This window comes from Chroicocephalus ridibundus, chromosome Z (genome assembly GCF_963924245.1).
Source record: "Chroicocephalus ridibundus chromosome Z, bChrRid1.1, whole genome shotgun sequence".
Taxonomy (NCBI): domain Eukaryota; kingdom Metazoa; phylum Chordata; class Aves; order Charadriiformes; family Laridae; genus Chroicocephalus; species Chroicocephalus ridibundus.
The window spans coordinates 44,093,336-44,112,913 of NC_086316.1; the positions used below are offsets into that span (position 1 = coordinate 44,093,336).

General features: G+C 40.0%; 1 protein-coding gene across 5 annotated transcripts in view; it reads left to right on the forward strand.

The window, feature by feature from the left end:
* Positions 1–19,578, forward strand: part of TLE1 (TLE family member 1, transcriptional corepressor) — a 78,380-nt gene that overhangs the window by 21,930 nt on the left and 36,872 nt on the right. For 3 of the 5 annotated variants that reach the window (XM_063319483.1, XM_063319488.1, XM_063319484.1), the window contains exons 5-6: positions 243–305; positions 1,237–1,341. In XM_063319483.1, the coding sequence (XP_063175553.1) occupies positions 243–305; positions 1,237–1,341 (168 nt within the window). The remainder of the gene's footprint in view (positions 1–242; positions 306–1,236; positions 1,342–19,578) is intronic. The other 2 variants (XM_063319485.1, XM_063319486.1) reach the window with 1 other exon arrangement.

Genomic DNA, 19,578 nt, shown 5'->3' on the forward strand with positions numbered 1-19,578 from the left:
GACCAGATTTGTGCCTGAATGTGTATACAGATTAGGTGCTTTAGACATGGCAGATGTCCTAGAGTAGCTGACTAAATCTCTGTCTCTCTAAATATTAACTATTTTGATTTGCCGTAATATGAAGATGTGGATTTTTTTTTGTTACTTATTCAGTGTGGGAACTTAATATAATCCTGTAAACTAGTTGATATATGGCAACAAAAGTAAAACACAGTTTTAATCAAAATGCTTTTCTTCTATAGACAGAAATCGCCAAGAGATTGAATACAATTTGTGCACAAGTCATCCCATTTTTGTCTCAGGAAGTAAGTAAAACTGTTCAGCTGTTAAAGTGCAATTATGTTGCTTTTCTGTTTGCAAATTAGCTAGTTTTAAGATGTTAATTTTATCACAATACACAAGTGTAAGGAACATCTGTTATAGCTGAAGTGTGCAAACCCCCTGCTAATTCGGTCTAACAAATCTGAGTTCAAACTAGTGACAATGGCTCAGCCTCATTCATTGCCTGAGGAGAGTGGGAGTCTGTAAAATATTACCAATGCAACAAAATGCCTTCATTTCTAATCATGGTGACTGCTTGTTCGATATTCAGTTGTCAAATGTGAATGTAGTGAAATAAGCATGCTTATCTTGTCTATCTACGCAATTTGTATGAAATGTTAATGTAAAAGGTGAGTTGTTAGCTCAGATGCAAAACAGTTTAAGGTTAAAAGCCTGCATCTGGTCTGAATGACTGTGATGGTAGTATATTGTGGGCAACTGCTGTTACATTTTGAAGCCTGTTATTTTGGATGTGCCTTTTCAAACTCTACAGTTTACAAGGAATGTTTGTACTTCTTGTTGAGTTCAGTGAAGCACTTCTTTTCCCTGTTCGAAATTTCAGTAGGCTTTGCGGTGTGGCCACACAATATATAACTGTTAAAATTGACACTAATGTGAAGTTGACATTATAGTCCTGTCAACTCAATTAGAAACTGATTATTCATTTGCCAGAAAATTAATATTGAAGTGGCATGGGGGAAGAGGTGAGCTGTCTGTCTTCAGGGCTCTTGTTTGCTTTTGAATGGGTGAGAAATAGGGCACTGCTACCTTTTACCTTCATCAGATATCTTGCACTAGGTAGCCTAGTCTTCTGCAAGCAAACCAGTTATTCAGGTGTTTGTGATCCTAGTTTGATTTCGGTGTTGTTAATACCTTAACACAAATTCCTCCCCATACCCCTTCTTCTTTTAATAGCATCAGCAGCAAGTGGCCCAAGCTGTAGAACGTGCCAAACAAGTGACCATGGCTGAACTGAATGCCATCATCGGGGTACGTGGCCTTCCAGGTCTACCTCCTACAGTGTGTATAACTTGCTTTCATATCTTACTGCTTTGCTATTTTTAAAATAAGCTTAATGTTTTGATATTTAACAGTGTTTTGCTGCCCAGTGTTGCTGAAGTGTTTGCCTTGCATCACACAGATTTCAGCAGGGATAAAGTTAATAGTTTATTTTGTCAGAACATAATTTTGTGCAGCAATGTTGTGAGTAACAAATGTTTTCCTGCAAGAAATATAATTATTAGGAGAGTTGGTTGTTTGTTTGTAGGTATTATATGTCAGTTGATCTAGTTACCTTTGCCTCATGCTTTTTGTGACACTTGAGTTCTTGGAGCCTGTACAACTATTCATTCTTCTTTCTTTTTCCTTTTTTGTGAATCTTTCATGATTTTTAAATTAAGAAGCTATTGAAAAGAAACTTCACTGGCTTTTGAAGTAGTATTAATTGTCTGACACAGTGTTCTATTAGTCTTTCACCAAGTTTGTGCTTCTAAATATGCTGAAATAAGTTAATGCTACTTGCTTGTGACTGGTTGTCAATCACAAGTCATTTACTTTGTACTAATGAACTTTCTGAACCATACATTCCTTCCACTGCATGAGTTCATTTCCCCCGCCACTAAGTCTAGAATATTTCTCATGTTTTCTGCCCTTCCAGACTAAGTGAAAGAAGTAGCCGAAACAAGAAGCCGTCCTTTCTGATTTTATTCATATGTGAGCGCCTTGAGCGGATTCAAATTACTCATTTATCAATTTATGTTAATTGCTTGTGAGAAGATGCCCTGCTGGTCTTTAGAGTTCCCTCAGACACTTTGTAATGATAATTAGACATGCTGCTGTACGGATTAACAGTGCCATAGTCCAATGACGTCTACAGACAATGGAACCAGTTAATCCATCTGTGCTTAAAATTACATCCCAACTGGAGATGGAAAAAAAAAAATAGGAGTGAGGGAGGATTAAAAGAATGAGCCTCAGCTTGAAAACTCTCCTTTCATCAGTTTCTCAATTGCAGATCTGCAGTCGGTTTGCCTGTGGTAAGCTATTGGCAGTCAATTAGGTGAAATAAACTGGGAGGGTGACCTTCATTTCCTTTTAATAGCTTTTCCTCCCTGAAATGGGGAGCTTCAGTGGATTTTCAGCTTAAATTTTATTCAAGCTGCTTTATTACACTTGACAGATTAGCTTTGCATAAACATACCCCCCCCTTCAAATCTGAGCTGTTTTTTCCCTTCGTATCAAATTTTGACTGTTACTTAGTTGATTTGCTAATCACATCTTAGAAACCCACACAATTACATCTGTATTTGTCACAATCTCCTCTGTGCTTTGCTTGTGTAATGAATTACTTTATGAATACCTGATCTGATCTTTGAAATACAGCACATGTACATTTGTGGTATTTGATTAGCGAAGATTAGAGAACTGTACTTTCTTGCATTTTTTTAAAATTAATCACTTCTTTAGGATGAAAATGGAATGGAAAACCCTTTTTAATGAACTAGTTTTAAAGAATATTTTATGAAGTAGATGGAAATATATATTAAAATATATTTAAAAACATTCTTGCTGGACTTAGGATAGTGCTACTTAGCCAAACTAAACTTTGTGAGCTCAAGCATGTTAGTCTTTTCAAAGCAATAGGATCTACCACATTCCATTAAGAAATTTTTTGGGGGGCAGGGAAGGAGCTCTTTGGAAGCAGGAACAGAAGCCTTTACCTTCTTCCTTTTAAGTTACCTAAGATTCACCAGAAGAGATACTTTCCTGTGTCTTCTGAAAGACTTCTCAATGATGCCATATGAATCCAAAGCTGTGAATGAGGAAATGAACACGTTGGGCACAAAATTTCTTTGACCATGTAAATGCTTGCATATACATAATGCTAAAATTAGATGCATGTCACAGTGACTTTTTACAGTCTTATGTGATCAATAATTACCTTGTGCCGCGCAATAAGTTTCATGCTCTGACATATGCTTGATTTTTGAAAGGCACGGTGTGCATCCTGGAAAATCTGAATAGCATAAAATTGGGTTGACAATTCAGTGGACCTTTGCTCTCCCTCGCTGAGCATGCAGTGTGTCAAGCCCTCTCCCCAGAGGGGAGGGGACATCAGAAGCCTGTCTGTTCCTACAAGCGGCAGCTGCAGTGGCAGCCAGCGCGGCCCAGTTTGATAGCAGCTGTCAGTATTGTTCAGGGACCGGACTTTGTGTAAAGAGCAATGGAAGGGCCATGCTGTTCAAGTGCAGCGTCTTTCAAGATAAGAAAAGAAATAGTAATTTAACGGTTTAGACATCTATTATGAGCATGAAAGATCATGAAACTTCTTTTCAGAATGCAAATAGGCTCGAGCGATCTGTAACAGCAGAAGATGCAATCACGTAGCCTCTGGCCTCATACTATCAAGGATACTTATGTACAATAAATTTTGAGGATAGGAGGAAACTTTAATTTTACTACCTGATGTTCATTTATGTAGTTTCACTTAATTAGATAAAATTGGCAGCTTTGTCAGGGTTTGACTTCTTTCCCCTCCTCCCTTTCTCTCTTTTCGTGCCTTTGTTTCTTGACACTAGGTGATTCAAGAGTTTCCCAATTGGCTTGCCTGCGTTAGAGCAATTCCGGTTGCTGCGGGGCCATATGTGAGTTCTGGAAGGGAACAAAGCCTTTAGTTAGTGGGAACAACTCTTTGAAATACAAGATGATTTTGAACCACCTTTATTTCATACTTCTATTCCCAGTTGAAAAAGTGGAAGCCTATTAGAGGACAGACTGTGAGGACAGGGACTTGTAGTCTCATGGGACTGAGATTTTTCAAAGAATTTACCAACAAAGTCAAAAGCCAGGCTTTGGAATCACTGCATCTTAAGCACGTATAAAAGAGAATGAGTGAATTGACACATTTTAAAGAAAGTAATATAGTTGGACTCAGTGAGTTTGTAAGCAGTGCTAATCCCCGGTGTTGATTAAAAATTCTTACTTCAGGAAAGAACTGTAGATATTTGGTTATTAACAGTCATATCTCTGGCCTTATACTTCTCCTGCATGTTCTTGAAAGCTTTAACTTACAGACATAGGGTAGCAACCAGCCGTAGTTAAACAACTTCCTTGGCAATTTTTTTCAATGATATTATTCAATATTTTTTTTATATTAAAGTTGAATTAAGTAGTGATTTTGCTAGATAAGTAGTAAACAATACAGCAACCTTTAACTTAAAAGGTAAATGCACCTGTTAACTCCTTGGCACTACGGCAGCTGCAGGTAGTGTCCACACTTGGTGTTAAGGGAGAATCCAGATCATGGTATGAAAGAATTAGGTAGATTACCATGAAGAGATTTTTTTAAAATTTTTTTTTTTGATTTTCCAGCCAGATCATATCACTCAAAGGTACTCAAAGCTCATTCTAGGAAGTATAAGGGACAGTTAAATTGGTCTATGTAGATGTAAACAATGCAAAATATGTTAGATTTACTTTCAAAATAATAAACTAGGTAGTTCTATGAGCAGAATATGCAAATATCTGAATGGGAAATAGAAGCAGCAAACTGGGATCTTTTTTAGGATTGCATTTTAGTTGCACGATATCAGTGTACCGCTGAGTAACCAGGTATGTCTTATTTTGCCTTTTGAGGTGGGTTGCTAATGGTGCTATGAAATACCTATCTTTTGGATTGACAGTTCTCTTGAGACAGATTGAGTTGTAGCCCTCCGAGAGGCCTCTCCACTGTTGCATGAGGTGATTGGCTAAAGGATTAGCAAGATGTGGGATTATTTTTTCTCTCTTGCCTGTGGTTGCCAGCTATCTCTGGGATTGTAGTGTGTGAAGCTTAAGAGGATGAGGTTAACCTCTTGAGGGTTTATTCTTATGAGTGTGTAGTTAATCCTTAGAAAGCCTATAAATAACCAGGCTGTATGTTTCATTATAAAATAGAAATACAGACTAGAGCAGAAATGAATGCAGAACTTAGTGCAAGGGAAGAGCTAAGCAGCTGTAGCATTACTTTAGATCCTCCTCAGCCATGATCTGCATTATGTGCTGAGGGTGGGAAAATTGCCTAGTTCTTTTAAATTAAATAAAATGAGATCTAGTGAGCACAAGACACTTTTAACATTAACTAACTAAACCCAAGTCTAAATTACTAAATTCTGACAATGGGAACTCTGTTGTGTGGCAACATCCTGGGTTATTCTCCATGTTTTCCTTTTTTAAAAAAAACATAGAAACCTAAATTACATGCTAGGATTCTGTCACGGTAGGTGCTTTTAGAATACAAAGGTTCCAGACTTGTAAACTAAATTTAAAATAGGTAGCAAAGGAAGATGATATTTGTCTTCATGACAGTTAGTATTCTCAAAATACCAGCCCTCAAACAACGGTCAGATTTTTATTGTTAGTGCCACTAAGTTTGAGGAAAAGTAAGAAAAAATTATTGATGTATATTGGTAGTTTGTTCCTACTCAAAACAGAAAACCTGGGAGATGGTGTGTAAAACGTGAACGATGAGATGCTGTTGGTTTCCATTTGACACCCACCCTCACACACACTCCCTGCTCTCTGGACTGATGAGGAAACGGAGGACCTAGGAGCAGCAATATAGAGGAGGGTAATGCCTAAACGTGACAGTAGTCATTCAAGAGAGGAGCCAAATGACTCTAGAAGTCAAATGTGATTGAGCTGCAGACCAGGCCTCCCTTATCTTGCAGGATTTCGCGTGTGGGTGGATAGAAAAAGCTGCATCTTGGATCTCATCCAAAAATAAAAACAAAAGATCTTTAGGTGGCTCTTTCATCTAGATCTAAGTTACAAGTCAAAGGTGAGACCAAGTATATGGTTACAAATTTGTGAAGCTAAACAGCTTTCAAGGAAGTAGTGAAAGGGAGATGGCTGGAAAAAAATGCAGTTGGCTAGATCTCAAACCTGAAGCTGCATGGCTGCAACTATGAATACAGAGAGAAGGTAGATGCTGATGAGATGAGCATGTGAGGGTACCAACAGTGAGTTGGTACTGCTTGCTAGATTACTGCCCGCTGAGCAGAGGTTGGGGATATGGGATGTACATGTTGAATGGTGTGGAGCTGTTAAGTTGGCCTGTTTTGCAGCAGATCAAAGGTGCGGGGGGGCACTGGTAAGATCAGAAAAACCTGTGTATGTGGCAATAGCAAACAGAAGACCAGAAAATTCAATGGAGAATGTGGTTTCAGGAAGGGTTAGGTAGGTAGAAGCTAGAAGAAATTATTCCTTCTTTCTATGAACTTGACTCCAAATGGTTCTGTTAAACAGATTGCTTTGGAAGGAGTAGTTTTGGTGGAATGGAAAAGACTAAAGTTGGGTCAAAATGCTGGCGGAATGCAGTTCAAGGCAAGGATTTACAGAAAGTGTGTTCAGTGAGTTTTAATAAAGACAATATGGAAGGGCTACTGGAAAGACAAAATGAGGGTTAGGGATGGGTTGGCTTTTGAAAGTGGTTGAGGCAGAGGAGTGTCAATATGTATATAAAATTCATTGGCACAGAAGGGTAGGCTATTTAATCCCAGAGGAAAGGATTGCTTCTTCTAGAGAGTGATTCAGAGCCACCTCTCTTGATTGAAGCATATGCAGGCAGAATAGCTTTCCATGTTTGAAGATAGTTTTTGTAACTGTTACCCACTTTTTCCCTAAGTTAGCAAGGAAGTAAAAGGAGACAGACTGAAGACATGAGCGTACATCTCTTACAAATGTCTGCTTTGCAATCATACTTGGTAAGACAAGTTGAAGAACTGGAGCAGGTGAAGAGTCAGCAAGTAGGCCGAGATAAAGATGTGATGTGAGCTTTGTTGCTTTTCTTTAATGAAGTCTGAGATGTGGTAGTTTTGGAGGAAGAAGGAGTTGGATGGGAAGAATAAATCAGTTGGCCCAGGCAAGAGAGGACTCAGCTGGGACTGCACATGAGGTGAAATTAAGCAAAGCATGGTCCTGGAGTTGTCCTGCAACATGAGTAGGAATACAGAAGGGTGTTTGGAGTTCACATGTTGAATGATGCAGACCTGTGAATTGGACTACTTTGCAGTAGGAGAAAGAGGTGCAACGAATGAAGCATACGGATCCGAAAGGAACTAAGGTCTAGTTTTGAGAAGCAAACACTGATGCACTGAGGTGAACTGACAGTGTGCTGATGGGAGAAGGGGTTAGTTCTTGGTGTGGACTGCACAGGTAAAACATACCTGTAATTGGGTGACTGTGACAAAGATGGAGTGAGTGGGAGTAGGGCAGTGCAGAGATAGGTGCAGAGGGGGCTGGAGGAGATTTGTGTGGATGCAAGTACTGTAAATATTAAGTCTTTCTACCCCATTGTTATTGTCTTCATGTTCCAAAAGATTTAAACTTCTGGAGACTAAAAGAGCCTGGAAGGAAAATAAATATTTTTTAAGATAATCATATGTCAGTAATAAGCCCCCCTAGAGTAATATCTTTTAAGTCATTCCCAAATTGGTTCATGTTTGAACTGGTTGGTTTTGGCTGCTGTGGCAGCAGGAACATGCTTTTGAAGTGTTGTTGGATGGTAGCATCATGCTAACAGTAGCTTAAAAAGGCAAACATGTAGATTTGAGGTTAGAAGGTGAGTAATAGCAGGAATTTATGGTTGCCCCATAAAAAAAAATGTGTTGGCAGTTTCTGCAAACCAGAAGCAATGTGTGCTGACAGCTTCATTCTAGAGACTTAAGGCTTGCCTCTGACTCTTCAGAGAAAGCAATATGTACTTGTCTAAAGAAAAGCTTTGTTCGAAAACTGACTTACACAGACAGTGATCAGAAGAATGTAACTGGTTTCAAAAAAACAGACTTTGTCTTGTCTGGACCAAAAGAATTTAAGGTCATCTTCTGTGGTTTTGAATTTGTTACTTTCCTTTAGAGTCTGGGAAGTCCTTTGGTGAAGACATATTTTCCTGCACAAGGATCATTTTTTCCATTTTTACTCTGACTCTAGCCCTCCACTCCCTCCTGCCCTGTGGCATCTGTCCTTTATAAACGCTTCTGTGGTTCTTCCATTGTTGCAGGGTCTTTCTTTCCTCCAATACAACTTCAGCTTTGCTGTTTGTCCCTTATTTCTTCAGAATTTCACCTAAGGGGGGAAAAAAATCCCACCAACATTATTTAACCTAAGGGGCAATAAAACCCCCAAACATTGTTAATACAAGGACCCTTAAGAACTTGCTCTTCTGACTTGTTTCTGTTTCCTTTTTTTTGCTATAAGCTGTTTGAGATAGGAACTGTTCTTAAGCCAGTCCTGTAAATATGTATTTTTAGAAGAATAGCTATATATGAAAAAGCTATATATACAAACACACAGAAGAACTTTTATATTTTTATATAAAAGTATAAACAAACAATATATATCTATTTGTAATATATACAGACCAGTTTGTAGAATATATAAAAATATTTAATATACAGTATATGTAGTATGTAACGATATATTAAGATAAATATATCTTAGTGTATATATGATATATAAAATGTTGTATATGTGTATATACATATAAGGTTATGCTAGCAAAAGGGCTTCTTTAGTTCATGGGCTGCTTGCCAGCATAGCTGCTGATACAAGTACTAGCCACGCTTCAATGGGTCTGTACTTGGTACAAGCTATGAAGTTTTAGGTTGACTTACAGTGCCTAAAAGCATGGAGGAGGGAAGAAAACCCTTCTTTTCAGCTGGCAAAGGACCTTACGTGAATGCAACTACACCAGCGGAGTGCTAATGCACCTTGGGGAGAAGATGTCGCTGAACTGGAAGAATTCCATCTGCTGGCAATATCCTGCGTCCTCGCTGCAGGGCTCTGCCGGCGTGGGACGATCCACAGAGGCTCCACAGTGTAGGCTGCTAGTGCAGATCTAATCTTGTGAAAGTGCCAGTCATGCTGGCAGTACTATGTAATTATTCCCTCTATGTTAATGGGATGTTAAAAATCTTGACATTTAACAATTATCACTAAACTTTTATTAAATAGTTAATTGCTGATCACTTCACAGATAAACAGCTGATGTGCGCATTCACTGGGTGTGGTGACAAATCATTTGGGTGGGGTCACCCACATCTGTCACTACTGTTTACAAGAGCGATCTCTTTTTTTGAAGAGCCCTGAAGTGTAATATCTCTTTATAGTTCTAATTCTGGTGCCTGGGCATGCCTGCCAAAATGCCAGAAGAAAGGGCAGAGAGACGTAGCTGTTTAAAGTGAAACAGAAAGGCACAGCAAAGATTAGAGTTGCTAATCAGCATAGTGTTAAAATAGAGTGCTGCTTTCTCTCTTGCCGTCTCTGTGATCTGTAATGGTGATGTGGGAACTAATCAATGGTTAATAAGCTACCTTTGGGAATTATATTTGCGATTTGCATTATGTTGGGAAGCACTGAGGACCTGTATCTGAGTTCTGTACTGTGAAGCTAACTACAATATTAAAATAGAAAAATGGGATGTTCAGGTTCAACAGAAATAGGGTGTGTGTACTTGTAGGTAAGTTGGGACTACCTATGCAATTTGAATTGATAGCAACCCAAGCCCTTCTTATGTTGAGAGGCTTCATTTTCCTCATTTAACAAAAAACATTCCTCATGCTAAAGAATATACTTAGTATTTATATGTCTTATATAAGGATTTCAAGGAGCTCTCAAAAAAACCCAAACCCTTCCTTTTGTAGTGATGAAAAATTGAATTTAGAGTTTTGCTTGGTAGATGCAGGCTTCAGTGTAACTGCTTCGAACCTTGTTGGCTATCTTAATTGCGTTCTGTGGGGTTTTTGGAGGCGACCCATGTATGCCAGTGGTTTGCTGGTCCCATGTTAGAATCTGTGTTCTTTTCGTGTGTTGTAATTTTTCTGTAGAATCTTTTTTCCTCTTGAACTACATCACCAATCAATAAATACTTATTTTTGTTTCAGAGAAGTTAGTGTGGCAGCTACATGAGTGCAACTAGTTTTTATTTTCTTTCTTTAAATAGAGAAGAACTTTTAGCCTTATAGAGCAAATGTATGGGGAATTATGCATCTAAGTGTTTATGCTAACTTTCCTTACTTTAGCAAGATTAAAGAATGCAGTTTAATCTCTGAAGCAAGGAGAAAAAAACAAACCAGACTCTAGTGCTGGCCAGGCTTAGTATTCTATAGCAGAACTGTGTAGCATAAATGTGTGGAAGAAATACATTCTACAGTGAAACAGGTATGCATCAGTCTAAAAGTGTAGTGAGAGCACCAGATCATGAAGTGGTCTTTTCAATCTTCATGACCCAGGTGAAATCAGCATTGCTTTTTCTATTTTGAGTTTTCTGAAGAACAAGCACTGGCTGGCTGGACAGTCCCAAAGAGTGGCTGTCTATGGAGTTAAATCCAGCTGGCAGCCGGTCACAAGTGGTGTCCCTCAGGGCTCTGTGTTGGGACCATTTCTGTTTAACATCTTCATTGATGACCTTGATAAGGACATAGAGTGTATCATCAGCAAGTCTGCAGATGACACAAAGTTAAGCAGGAGTGTTGATCTACATGAGGATAGGGAGGCTCGACAAGAGACTTTGATAGATTGGACCGATGGGCCAATGCCAATGGAATGTGCTTCAACAAGGCCAAGTGCCGGGTCCTGCACTTGGGCCACAACAACCCATGCATCGCTACAGGCTTGGGGAAGTGTGGCTGGAGAGCTGCCTGGCAGAAAAGGACCTGGAAGTTCTAATTGACAAGCGGATGAACATGAGCCAGCACTGTGCCCAGGTGGCCAAGAGGGCCAATGGCATCCTGGCTTGTATTAGAAATAGTGTGACCAGCAGAAGGAGGGAGGTGATTATCCCCCTGTACTCAGCACTGGTGAGGCCACACCTTGAGTACTGTGTCCAGTTCTGGGCACCTCAATATGAGAGAGATACCGAGGTGCTGGAGTGAGTGCAGAGGAGGGCAACGAAGCTGGTGAAGGGCCTAGAGAATAAACCTTGTGAGGAGCGATTGAAGGAGCTGGGACTGTTTAGTTTGAGGAAGAGGAGGCTGACGGGAGACCTCATCACTCTCTACAACTACTTGAAAGGACATTGCAGAGAGATTTGTGCTGGTCTCTTCTCACAGGTAATTAGTGATAGAACAAGAGGGAATGGGTTCAGGCTGCAACAGGGTAGGTTTAGACATTAGGAAAAAAATTCTTCACAGAAGGAGTGGTCAGACACTGGAATAGGCTGCCCAGGGAGGTGGTGGAGTCACCATCCCTGAATGTGTTTAAGACTCGTTTAGATGTGGTGTTGGGGGATATGGTGTAAGGGAGAACTTTGTAGAGTGGAGATGATGGTGGGACTTGATGATCCCAAGGGTCTTTTCCAACTTAAATGATTCTATGATTCTGTGAAAGAGGACACAAGGTACCTAAAGGAGGATTCCATAATACAGGACTGAAAATGAATTCTGAGAAGGACGGAAATAACACAGGGAGGAAGGAATCAAGGGACCAAGTAGAAAAAGGAGTTAGGAAAACAGACTCCAATTGAGAACCATAAACTTCACGTTGTTTTGCAGTAGCTTTATGGAGTACTTTGCGCATGCTGAGGGTCTTATATCTGATTGTTTTGGTTTTTTTAAAAAATAATAGATAAAGGTGGCAGAAGGGCTTAGTTTGTTAGTGTGCTTATAATCACTGTATCAGCAAAGCAGTGAATTAAAACTTCTCAACCTTATTTCAATTAACTTAGGGATGAAGTTAATTTGTGAGAAAAGGACTGCTTGAGAACAGTGTGTCATGAGGGGGAAGCTGCCTTTATACCAGTATAGCATCAGTTTACTGGCTTATGTGAGGCAACTTATATGACCCCTTACTGCTTAAAAAAAGTTGATGTGCAATTGAGACATACTAGTGTGGTTTGTGGTGTTTGAACAAGTGGAAACCGGAACTGTGAAAAACTTTGGGGAGCCTTCTGTTCAGAAATGTAACATTAGCTTAAAGCATGTTTTCATAGTAGGAGACAATAACAGATAACAAACTGAAGATTTTTTTTTTTTCTTTCTGAATTTGATATTTACTTTCTGTCATCAATTCTTTATACAGTAAAAAGTTTGGTGTTTTGTTTTTTTTTTTTTGTAGGACTGGAAAATAAATGGTAAGACCCAAAGACGCTATCTTATGTATCTTCTGTAATAAAGCATACGAAAGGAACAGGATTTTTCCCATGAGACAGCTGGGTCTTTTGTCATGCCACTGACACACAAATTTTATATGTATGAAATATATGGCTTTGGATAGCTTTTGCCAATACTGTCCTTCTGTGGACTTAAATCTCTAGTACAATGACATTTCTCATGGTTTATAGATGGAAGAGGCTTGCTGAGGACACTGTTTCTTTGTTCTGAAGGGACATTCTATTCCTGCACCCAAGGCACTGTGTCTTGTTCACATAATGGATAGTTTTCAAATAACTTCTACAAAACTACAAAGGCTCCATTCTCGGCTCACTAGCTAGAGATGCAGTGGTGGGCACTTTCAAGTTTGTTTGCTGTGGTATAGTGTAACTTCCTATCTGTCAGAATAAAATCTGCACATTTAGAAGAAGAGGAAGTAAGGAAACCAAATGAACCAAAATAAACACAGATGTCTCAAAGGAATGAGGTAGAAAATTAAGCAATAATAGTAGTAGCTGACTCATTTTTCTAAAACTTGTTTAAAAAAGGGAGAAAGAAGCGAGTAATGAGAACTGAAGAAACATAGAATGCCTCAGGTAAGATGGGACCCCTAAAGATCATCTGGTCCATCCCCACTGCTTAAGCAGGACCACTTATAGGCAGTTGTGCAAGACTAAGTCCATATGGTTTTTGAGTATCTTCAAGGATGGAGACTCCACAACCTCCCTCAGCAGCTTGTGCCAGTGCTCAGTCACCATCACAATAAAACAAAGTGTCTCCTTATGTTCAAGAGGCCTCCATTGTTTCAGTTCATGCTCATTGCATCTTGCCATGTTATTGGGCACCACTGTAAAGAGCCTGGCTCTATCTTCTTACAAACCTTATGAAGAACGACTGAGGGAGCTGGGGTTATTTAGCCTGGAGAAGAGGAGGCTGAGGGGAGACCTCATCACCCTCTACAACTACCTGAAAGGAGGTTGTAGAGAGATGGGGGCTGACCTCTTCTCCCTGGTGACAAGTGATAGGACGAGAGGAAGCGGGTTCAGGTTATGTCAGGGGAGGTTTAGATTGGATATTAGGAAACATTTTTTCACTGAAAGGGTTATTAAACATTGGAATGGGCTGCCCAGGGAGGTGGTGGATTCACCAGCCTTGGAGGTGTTTAAAAAAAGGGTAGATGGGGCACTTAGGGATATGGTTTAGAAGTGGCTTTTGTCAGGGTAGGTTAAAGGTTGGACTTGATGATCTTAAAGGTCCCTGCCAACCTCAGCAATTCGATGATTCTTTGCACCCTCCCTTCAGCTATTTGTATACCTTGATAAGATCCCTCCTGAGCCTTCTCTAGGCTACACAGTCCCACCTCTCTCAGCCTGTCCTCATTTGTGAGATTCTCCAGGCCTTTAATCATCTTTGTGGCCCTTCATTGGATGCTCTCCATTATGTCCATGTCTCTCTTGTACTGGGAAGCCCAGAAGGGGACACAATATTCCAGGTGTGGCCTCAACGGTGATGAGTAGAGGGGAAGGATCACCTCCCTTGACCTGCTAGCAATACTTTGTTGAATGCAGCCCAGGATGCTACTCAACCTGCTTTGCCACCAGGGCACATTGCTGGTTCATGTTCAAGCTGATGTCTGCCAGGACTCCCAGGTCCTTTTCTACATAACTGCCTTCCATCTGGACGGCCCCCAGCATATTTTGTTGTGTGAGATTGTTCCTCCCCAGGTGCAGGACTTTGCAATTCCCCTTGCTGAACTTTGTGAGATTCCTGCCAGCCTATTTTTCCAGCCTCTTGAGGTCCCTGTGAATGGTAGTATAGGCATGTGGTGTATGAGCGACTCCTCCCAGTTCTGTGTCATCAGCAAAAGAAAGCAAACACAGAGCTTAGTTCTGCAGATTGCTGGTACAGTATTGAAGATCAGGGTTAAACATCAGAAGGAAGTGTCTTGCAGGGACTGCTAACACGCTTTGTGATTAGTTAGTGTAATGTCGATCCTGGCAAGGAGAAAGAAACATCCAACAGCAATGAGTAGGAAATACAGCTTCTGCTGCTGAAGCAAAGTTAGAAAAGTAGTAGTAGTAGCAGAGCAGTAAGTTGAGTAGTAGTAGAGTAGTAAACAATCCATATTGGTAGCTCATGTATCAGTCCCTTCACTTATCATAGAATCATAGAATGCTTTGTATTGGAGGTGATCAAGTCCACTCCCTCTGCCGTGGGCAGGGACATCTCTCACTAGATCAAGTTGTGCAAAGCCCTGTCCAGCCTGACCTTGAACACTTCAAATGATGGGGCACCCACAACTTCTCTGGGCAACCTGTTCTGGTGTCTCACCACCCTCATTGTAAGAAGTTTCTTCCTTATGTCCAATCTAAACCTACCCTTTTCAGTTTAAAACTGTTGCCCATTGTCCTGTCACTACAGGGCCTGGTAAAAAGTCTCTCTCCATCTTTCTTATAGGCCCACTTTATGTATTGAAAGGCTGCAATAAGGTCTCCCTGGAGCCTTCTCTTCTCCAGGCTGAAAAAACACGACTTTTTCAGCCTTTCTTCATAGGAGAGGTGTTCCAGCACTCTGATAATTTTTGTTGCCCTCCTCTGGACCTGCTTCAACAGGTCCATGTCTTTCTTGTACTGGGCACTCCAGAGCTGCACGCAGTACTCCAGGTGGGGTCTCATGACAGCAGGTTAGAGGGGGAGGATCTCCTCCCACACCCTGCTGGCCACTCTTCTTTTGATGCAACCCAGGAAATTATTTGCCTTCTGGGCTGCAAGTGCACATTACTGACACTTGTCCAATTTTTTATGCACAAGTATCCACAGGCCTTTTCCACAGGCCCGCTCTCAATCACTTCATCTCCCAGCCTGTATTGATACTGGGAGTTGCCCCAGCCCAGGTGCAGGACCTTACACTTGGCCTTCTTGAACCTCATGAGGTTCACACAGGCCCACTTCTCGAGCTTGTCCATGTCCCTCTAGATGGCATCCTGTCCCTGAAGTGAATCAGCTGCAACACTCAGGAAACTTGCTGAGGGTGCACTCAATCCCACTGTCTGTGTCATTGATGAAGATACTGAATAGTGTTGGTCCCATTATGGACCCTTGAGGGACACCACTAGTTACTGGTTTCCACTGGGATGTTGAGCCATTGACCCTTTTTAGATTGAGTCTCATTGACTCTTTGGATGTGGTCATTCAGCTAGTTCCTCATTCTTCTAACAAGCCTTCCATCAAACCCATCTCACCACTTGAGTGGCAAGAATGTTGTGAGGGACCATATCAAAGGCCTTCCAGAAGTCTAGGTGGATGACTTCTGTAGCTCTTCCCTTGTCCACTGACATTGTAGAAGAATGTGGATATATTCTTAAGGGATGTTGTTTGTCATCCTGCATTATGTTCTTCCCTGTAGCTGAAACACTCTTTTGAAAGTACCTACAGAAATTTAAATGCAAATTTGAATTAATGGCTTTGACTGTATAATGAGTTTATACCCCTGCTAGATTTGACTGTCGGTAGCATGGGTTGTGTGTGCAGGGGTTTGGATTTTTTTAGAATGAGGGAGAAGACTGGATCTGACAGGAGCATAACCGTGAGTTTTTTCCTTTTTTTGGAAGATAACATTTGCAATGTTGGTTTTAAGAGTCTTTCTAAACAGCAAGGGAGAAGGTTATTGCTTGTTCAACTAGCTGTATGTGCTCAGACCGTGGCCCTCATATGTTCATTGGCCTTAGACATTTGATACAGGCTCTCACTTCTTTCTGCTACTTAAGCAAGTAAATAAAAAACCTGAAGACTTCCCTTTGGGAAAGGAGAGATTATGGCAATGAAATCGAACACAGTAATACATGTTTTTCTCTCATGTCTTTCTGCCTGCTTGAGTTTAGCAAAATCACTTTTCTTCAGGTTTACAGAAGTTGACATGAAATAGTGCCCTTTACATTTTAGGTCTCTAAATGGCTTTTGTGCTTGCCAAATACTTTTTCAAAACTCCTCTGTGGAGCTTGGGGTAATCTGTTGATAGTATTACTGGTGCTAGTGCTGATAAGATTTTTTTGAACTTTTTCTACTCTCAGGTGTTTATTTAGAAGGGCACAAAAGATGACAGCTGTTGTAGTTTGTGACCAGGTATAACCTTTTTTCCACTGTTAATTTACAATCACATCTGAACGCTTAATTCAGTGCTTTTCAAAGATACTGAATAGTACTTCACACATCTGTTTAAGAACAGAAGAATGCGCTGTTCAAAGCTAGGAATTCAAACTAGATTTTTAAGTAAGCCATAGGTGTTTGTGACCTCAACAGAGCTACTTTTAGGTGGGAAGTGGAGATTGTAGGACCTCGTGCTCTATCTTGATAAGCAAGGAACCTAAAGGAGACATGTCATTGTTTACGTATAGTAAGTCTTTGTGAAACAGATTTCCTAACTCTGTCTTTGGAAGTCTCTGGCAGATACTGAAGATTAATTCCAAATTTTAAGTCTTAGTTAAAGAGCTCTTTATAGCTGGAACTTGCCTATGGTGTTGGAGGGAAAACACTGTCCTGCCTTTAAAATTGTTAAAATTGCCTTAAAAAGCAAGTGCTGTACTTTTCATATGTTGATTTTTGGGTCTTTGTGGTCTGGTTAGGAGTACACTAGAGAAAAAACATTGAGGCATTAAAACCTGCATCTAGATGGTAGAGTAATCTGATTCTCCTTTTGCAAATATGAAGAACTTCTGTTTTTGCAAAATGGTGGGTGAACTACTGATGCTTCTAAAATCAATGTGATGGCTAATTATCTCAGTGCAGTCACTTACGTATGCATCGTTGCACTCTTCTCTACCTTCCCACTTCCCTCTGAAAGTGGCCACAGCCCTTGCTCTGCAAGTAATGATAATAATTGGTAGTAAGACAGACCTGTTACTCATCCTTCTTTGAGCACGTTTCTTATGGCAGGTGTCTAGTTTTTAATTAAGCGCTAATGAACATGCCTAGTAGACCATGATACCGCTGCCAGCTTTTTCAGTTTTATATCTCACTGCCGCTAACCTCTTAAAAGGCATTAGTGTCTTTGAAGTGACGGGAAAGCGATTATATGCATAACATAATTGTTTCTAGGATCTACTATGGCAAATGTCTAGTTACTAAATACATCTGGTGAGCGCTGCTGTTCTCTATCTCATTGGTCTTCAGTTTTTTCCTTTGTGTGCAACGCATATTCCCTTTTCCCATTCTAAAAAGAGAATACAATATACTTCTAACAATTCAAGTTTTTTAAATAAAAAGAGCATGAACTTCTGGAAAGGATCACTTTTACATGTTAGGGAAAACTTTAAACCTATTACAAATAGGTAATATATAAACAATAAATCAATATACTTCAGTCTTAAATAGCAGTGAGCCTCAGATAGTAAACATTAAACCACAATATACCTTTCTTGGCTTAAAAGACCACAATGAGGTTTTCAGTCTTAAATCTGTTTAAAGTAGTTGCATACCTGAGTGTCTTTGGGTACCATTTTCCTTTGCTACCCTCAGTAACTATTTTGCAAAGTTGCTAAGGTGTTAATGCAGAGTGATGATTTTCCACTTACAGCTCTCGTATTCCGTTGCACACCTTACACTGGGCTTTACTGCCTGCCCTTGGTATGTAGTCCCATCAGAAACAGGACATAGCTTTTCTTCTCACGTGCTTTCAGCCTCAGAACCTGTTAGAGGGAATTAATCTGTTCCTCATTTCTGGGACTACCCTGTGTGTAGGCTGCAAAGCAGAGCCAGGGAAATTGTAGGTAACGTGTCCCTAACAGTTTGATTTCTAAGGACATTAGGCTATGCTTCCTGAAATTATATGGGTTAACTTGTTTGCTAATTAAACCAAGCAAGAGAGGCATGAATAAAGGGAATCTTGGTAGGCTTCCTGAAGGGATAGGGACAAGAATGGAAACAGTTTAACTTAATTTCCCTGTTTTGACCTTCTCATGCCTACACTGCAAAAAAAGCTAATTTGAGCTCACTGTTGGAGAAGGGAGCAGGTTTTTCTCCATGAAACCAATTTGGAAGGGATAAATTACTTTTTGTTCTTAGCCAATTGCACACCACAACCAGGTAATACAACGTAGTAGTACAGCTGGGGACAAGTAAGACCAATGCAGTACAGTACTGCTGATGCATCTTGTCTCATGGCTAGAGTGCAGGTGACTGACCTGGCTTAAGTGGTCAATGAGAAAGGGAACAACTTAGATACTATCTCTCTGAGAAAGCCTGCCAAAACATCAGGTTATCTCCTGATTTGGTGAAACATGCTGGAAACTACTAGTCTTTATACAAGTCTGTGAGAAGAGAGATGTCCTCTTGTTCTGGCTGGAACAAAAAGAACCCAACAAAACAAAACGAACAAAAACCAACAAAAAAACTGCAAACAAAACCCCCGCAGACTTTACAGTGGTCTTTATTGACACTTCTTCAGTTAAATGAACTTTCACTACTAATAGCTGCTTGATTTTGTAGAAGGTGGTCTTCTGCTTTAACTACTTCAAATAAAAATAATACTTCTCTCAAAATGTTAGTTTTTGACTTGTAAACACATTAAAATAGAAGAATAAGAACTACCTCTCTCTTATCTTACTTCTTAAACATACTGAAAAGTTGTCAAGAATAGGGATCAGATGTACATTTTATAGTGAAGACTAGCAAGGCTTTTTATGCAGCATGTGAAAAGAAATTCCTGATGTATGGTGAGAGAAAGATTTGGTAAACTTGTGGCTTTATAAAATTGACTAAAGAGATTGCAGTAAATTTTAAGATTTGTCTTGTATATAAAAAATAAGTAAATGATGGCTGCTTTACAGTTGGGACAGCATAAAAGTGAAAGATTAGCAGGTCCAGTTCAGAGTTCTTCAGCATCAGTCACTTGTGTCCACGTAAATTTATAAACAGCTCAAGGCATGTCTTGGGATGGGCTTATGAGAAATAAAAGTGTAGGCGTGCAGTAGTTATCTAAATAGTAATAAATTAAATCATTAATATGCCAGTAGACATTATGCAGGTATTGTTGACAGTTTGTCTTGAAGAGTCTTGGGACCCGTGGAAGCAGATAAAATATTTCTGCATTACTTTGAGTTATTTTGGAGTAACTAGTAAAATATTGGGAGCTTGAG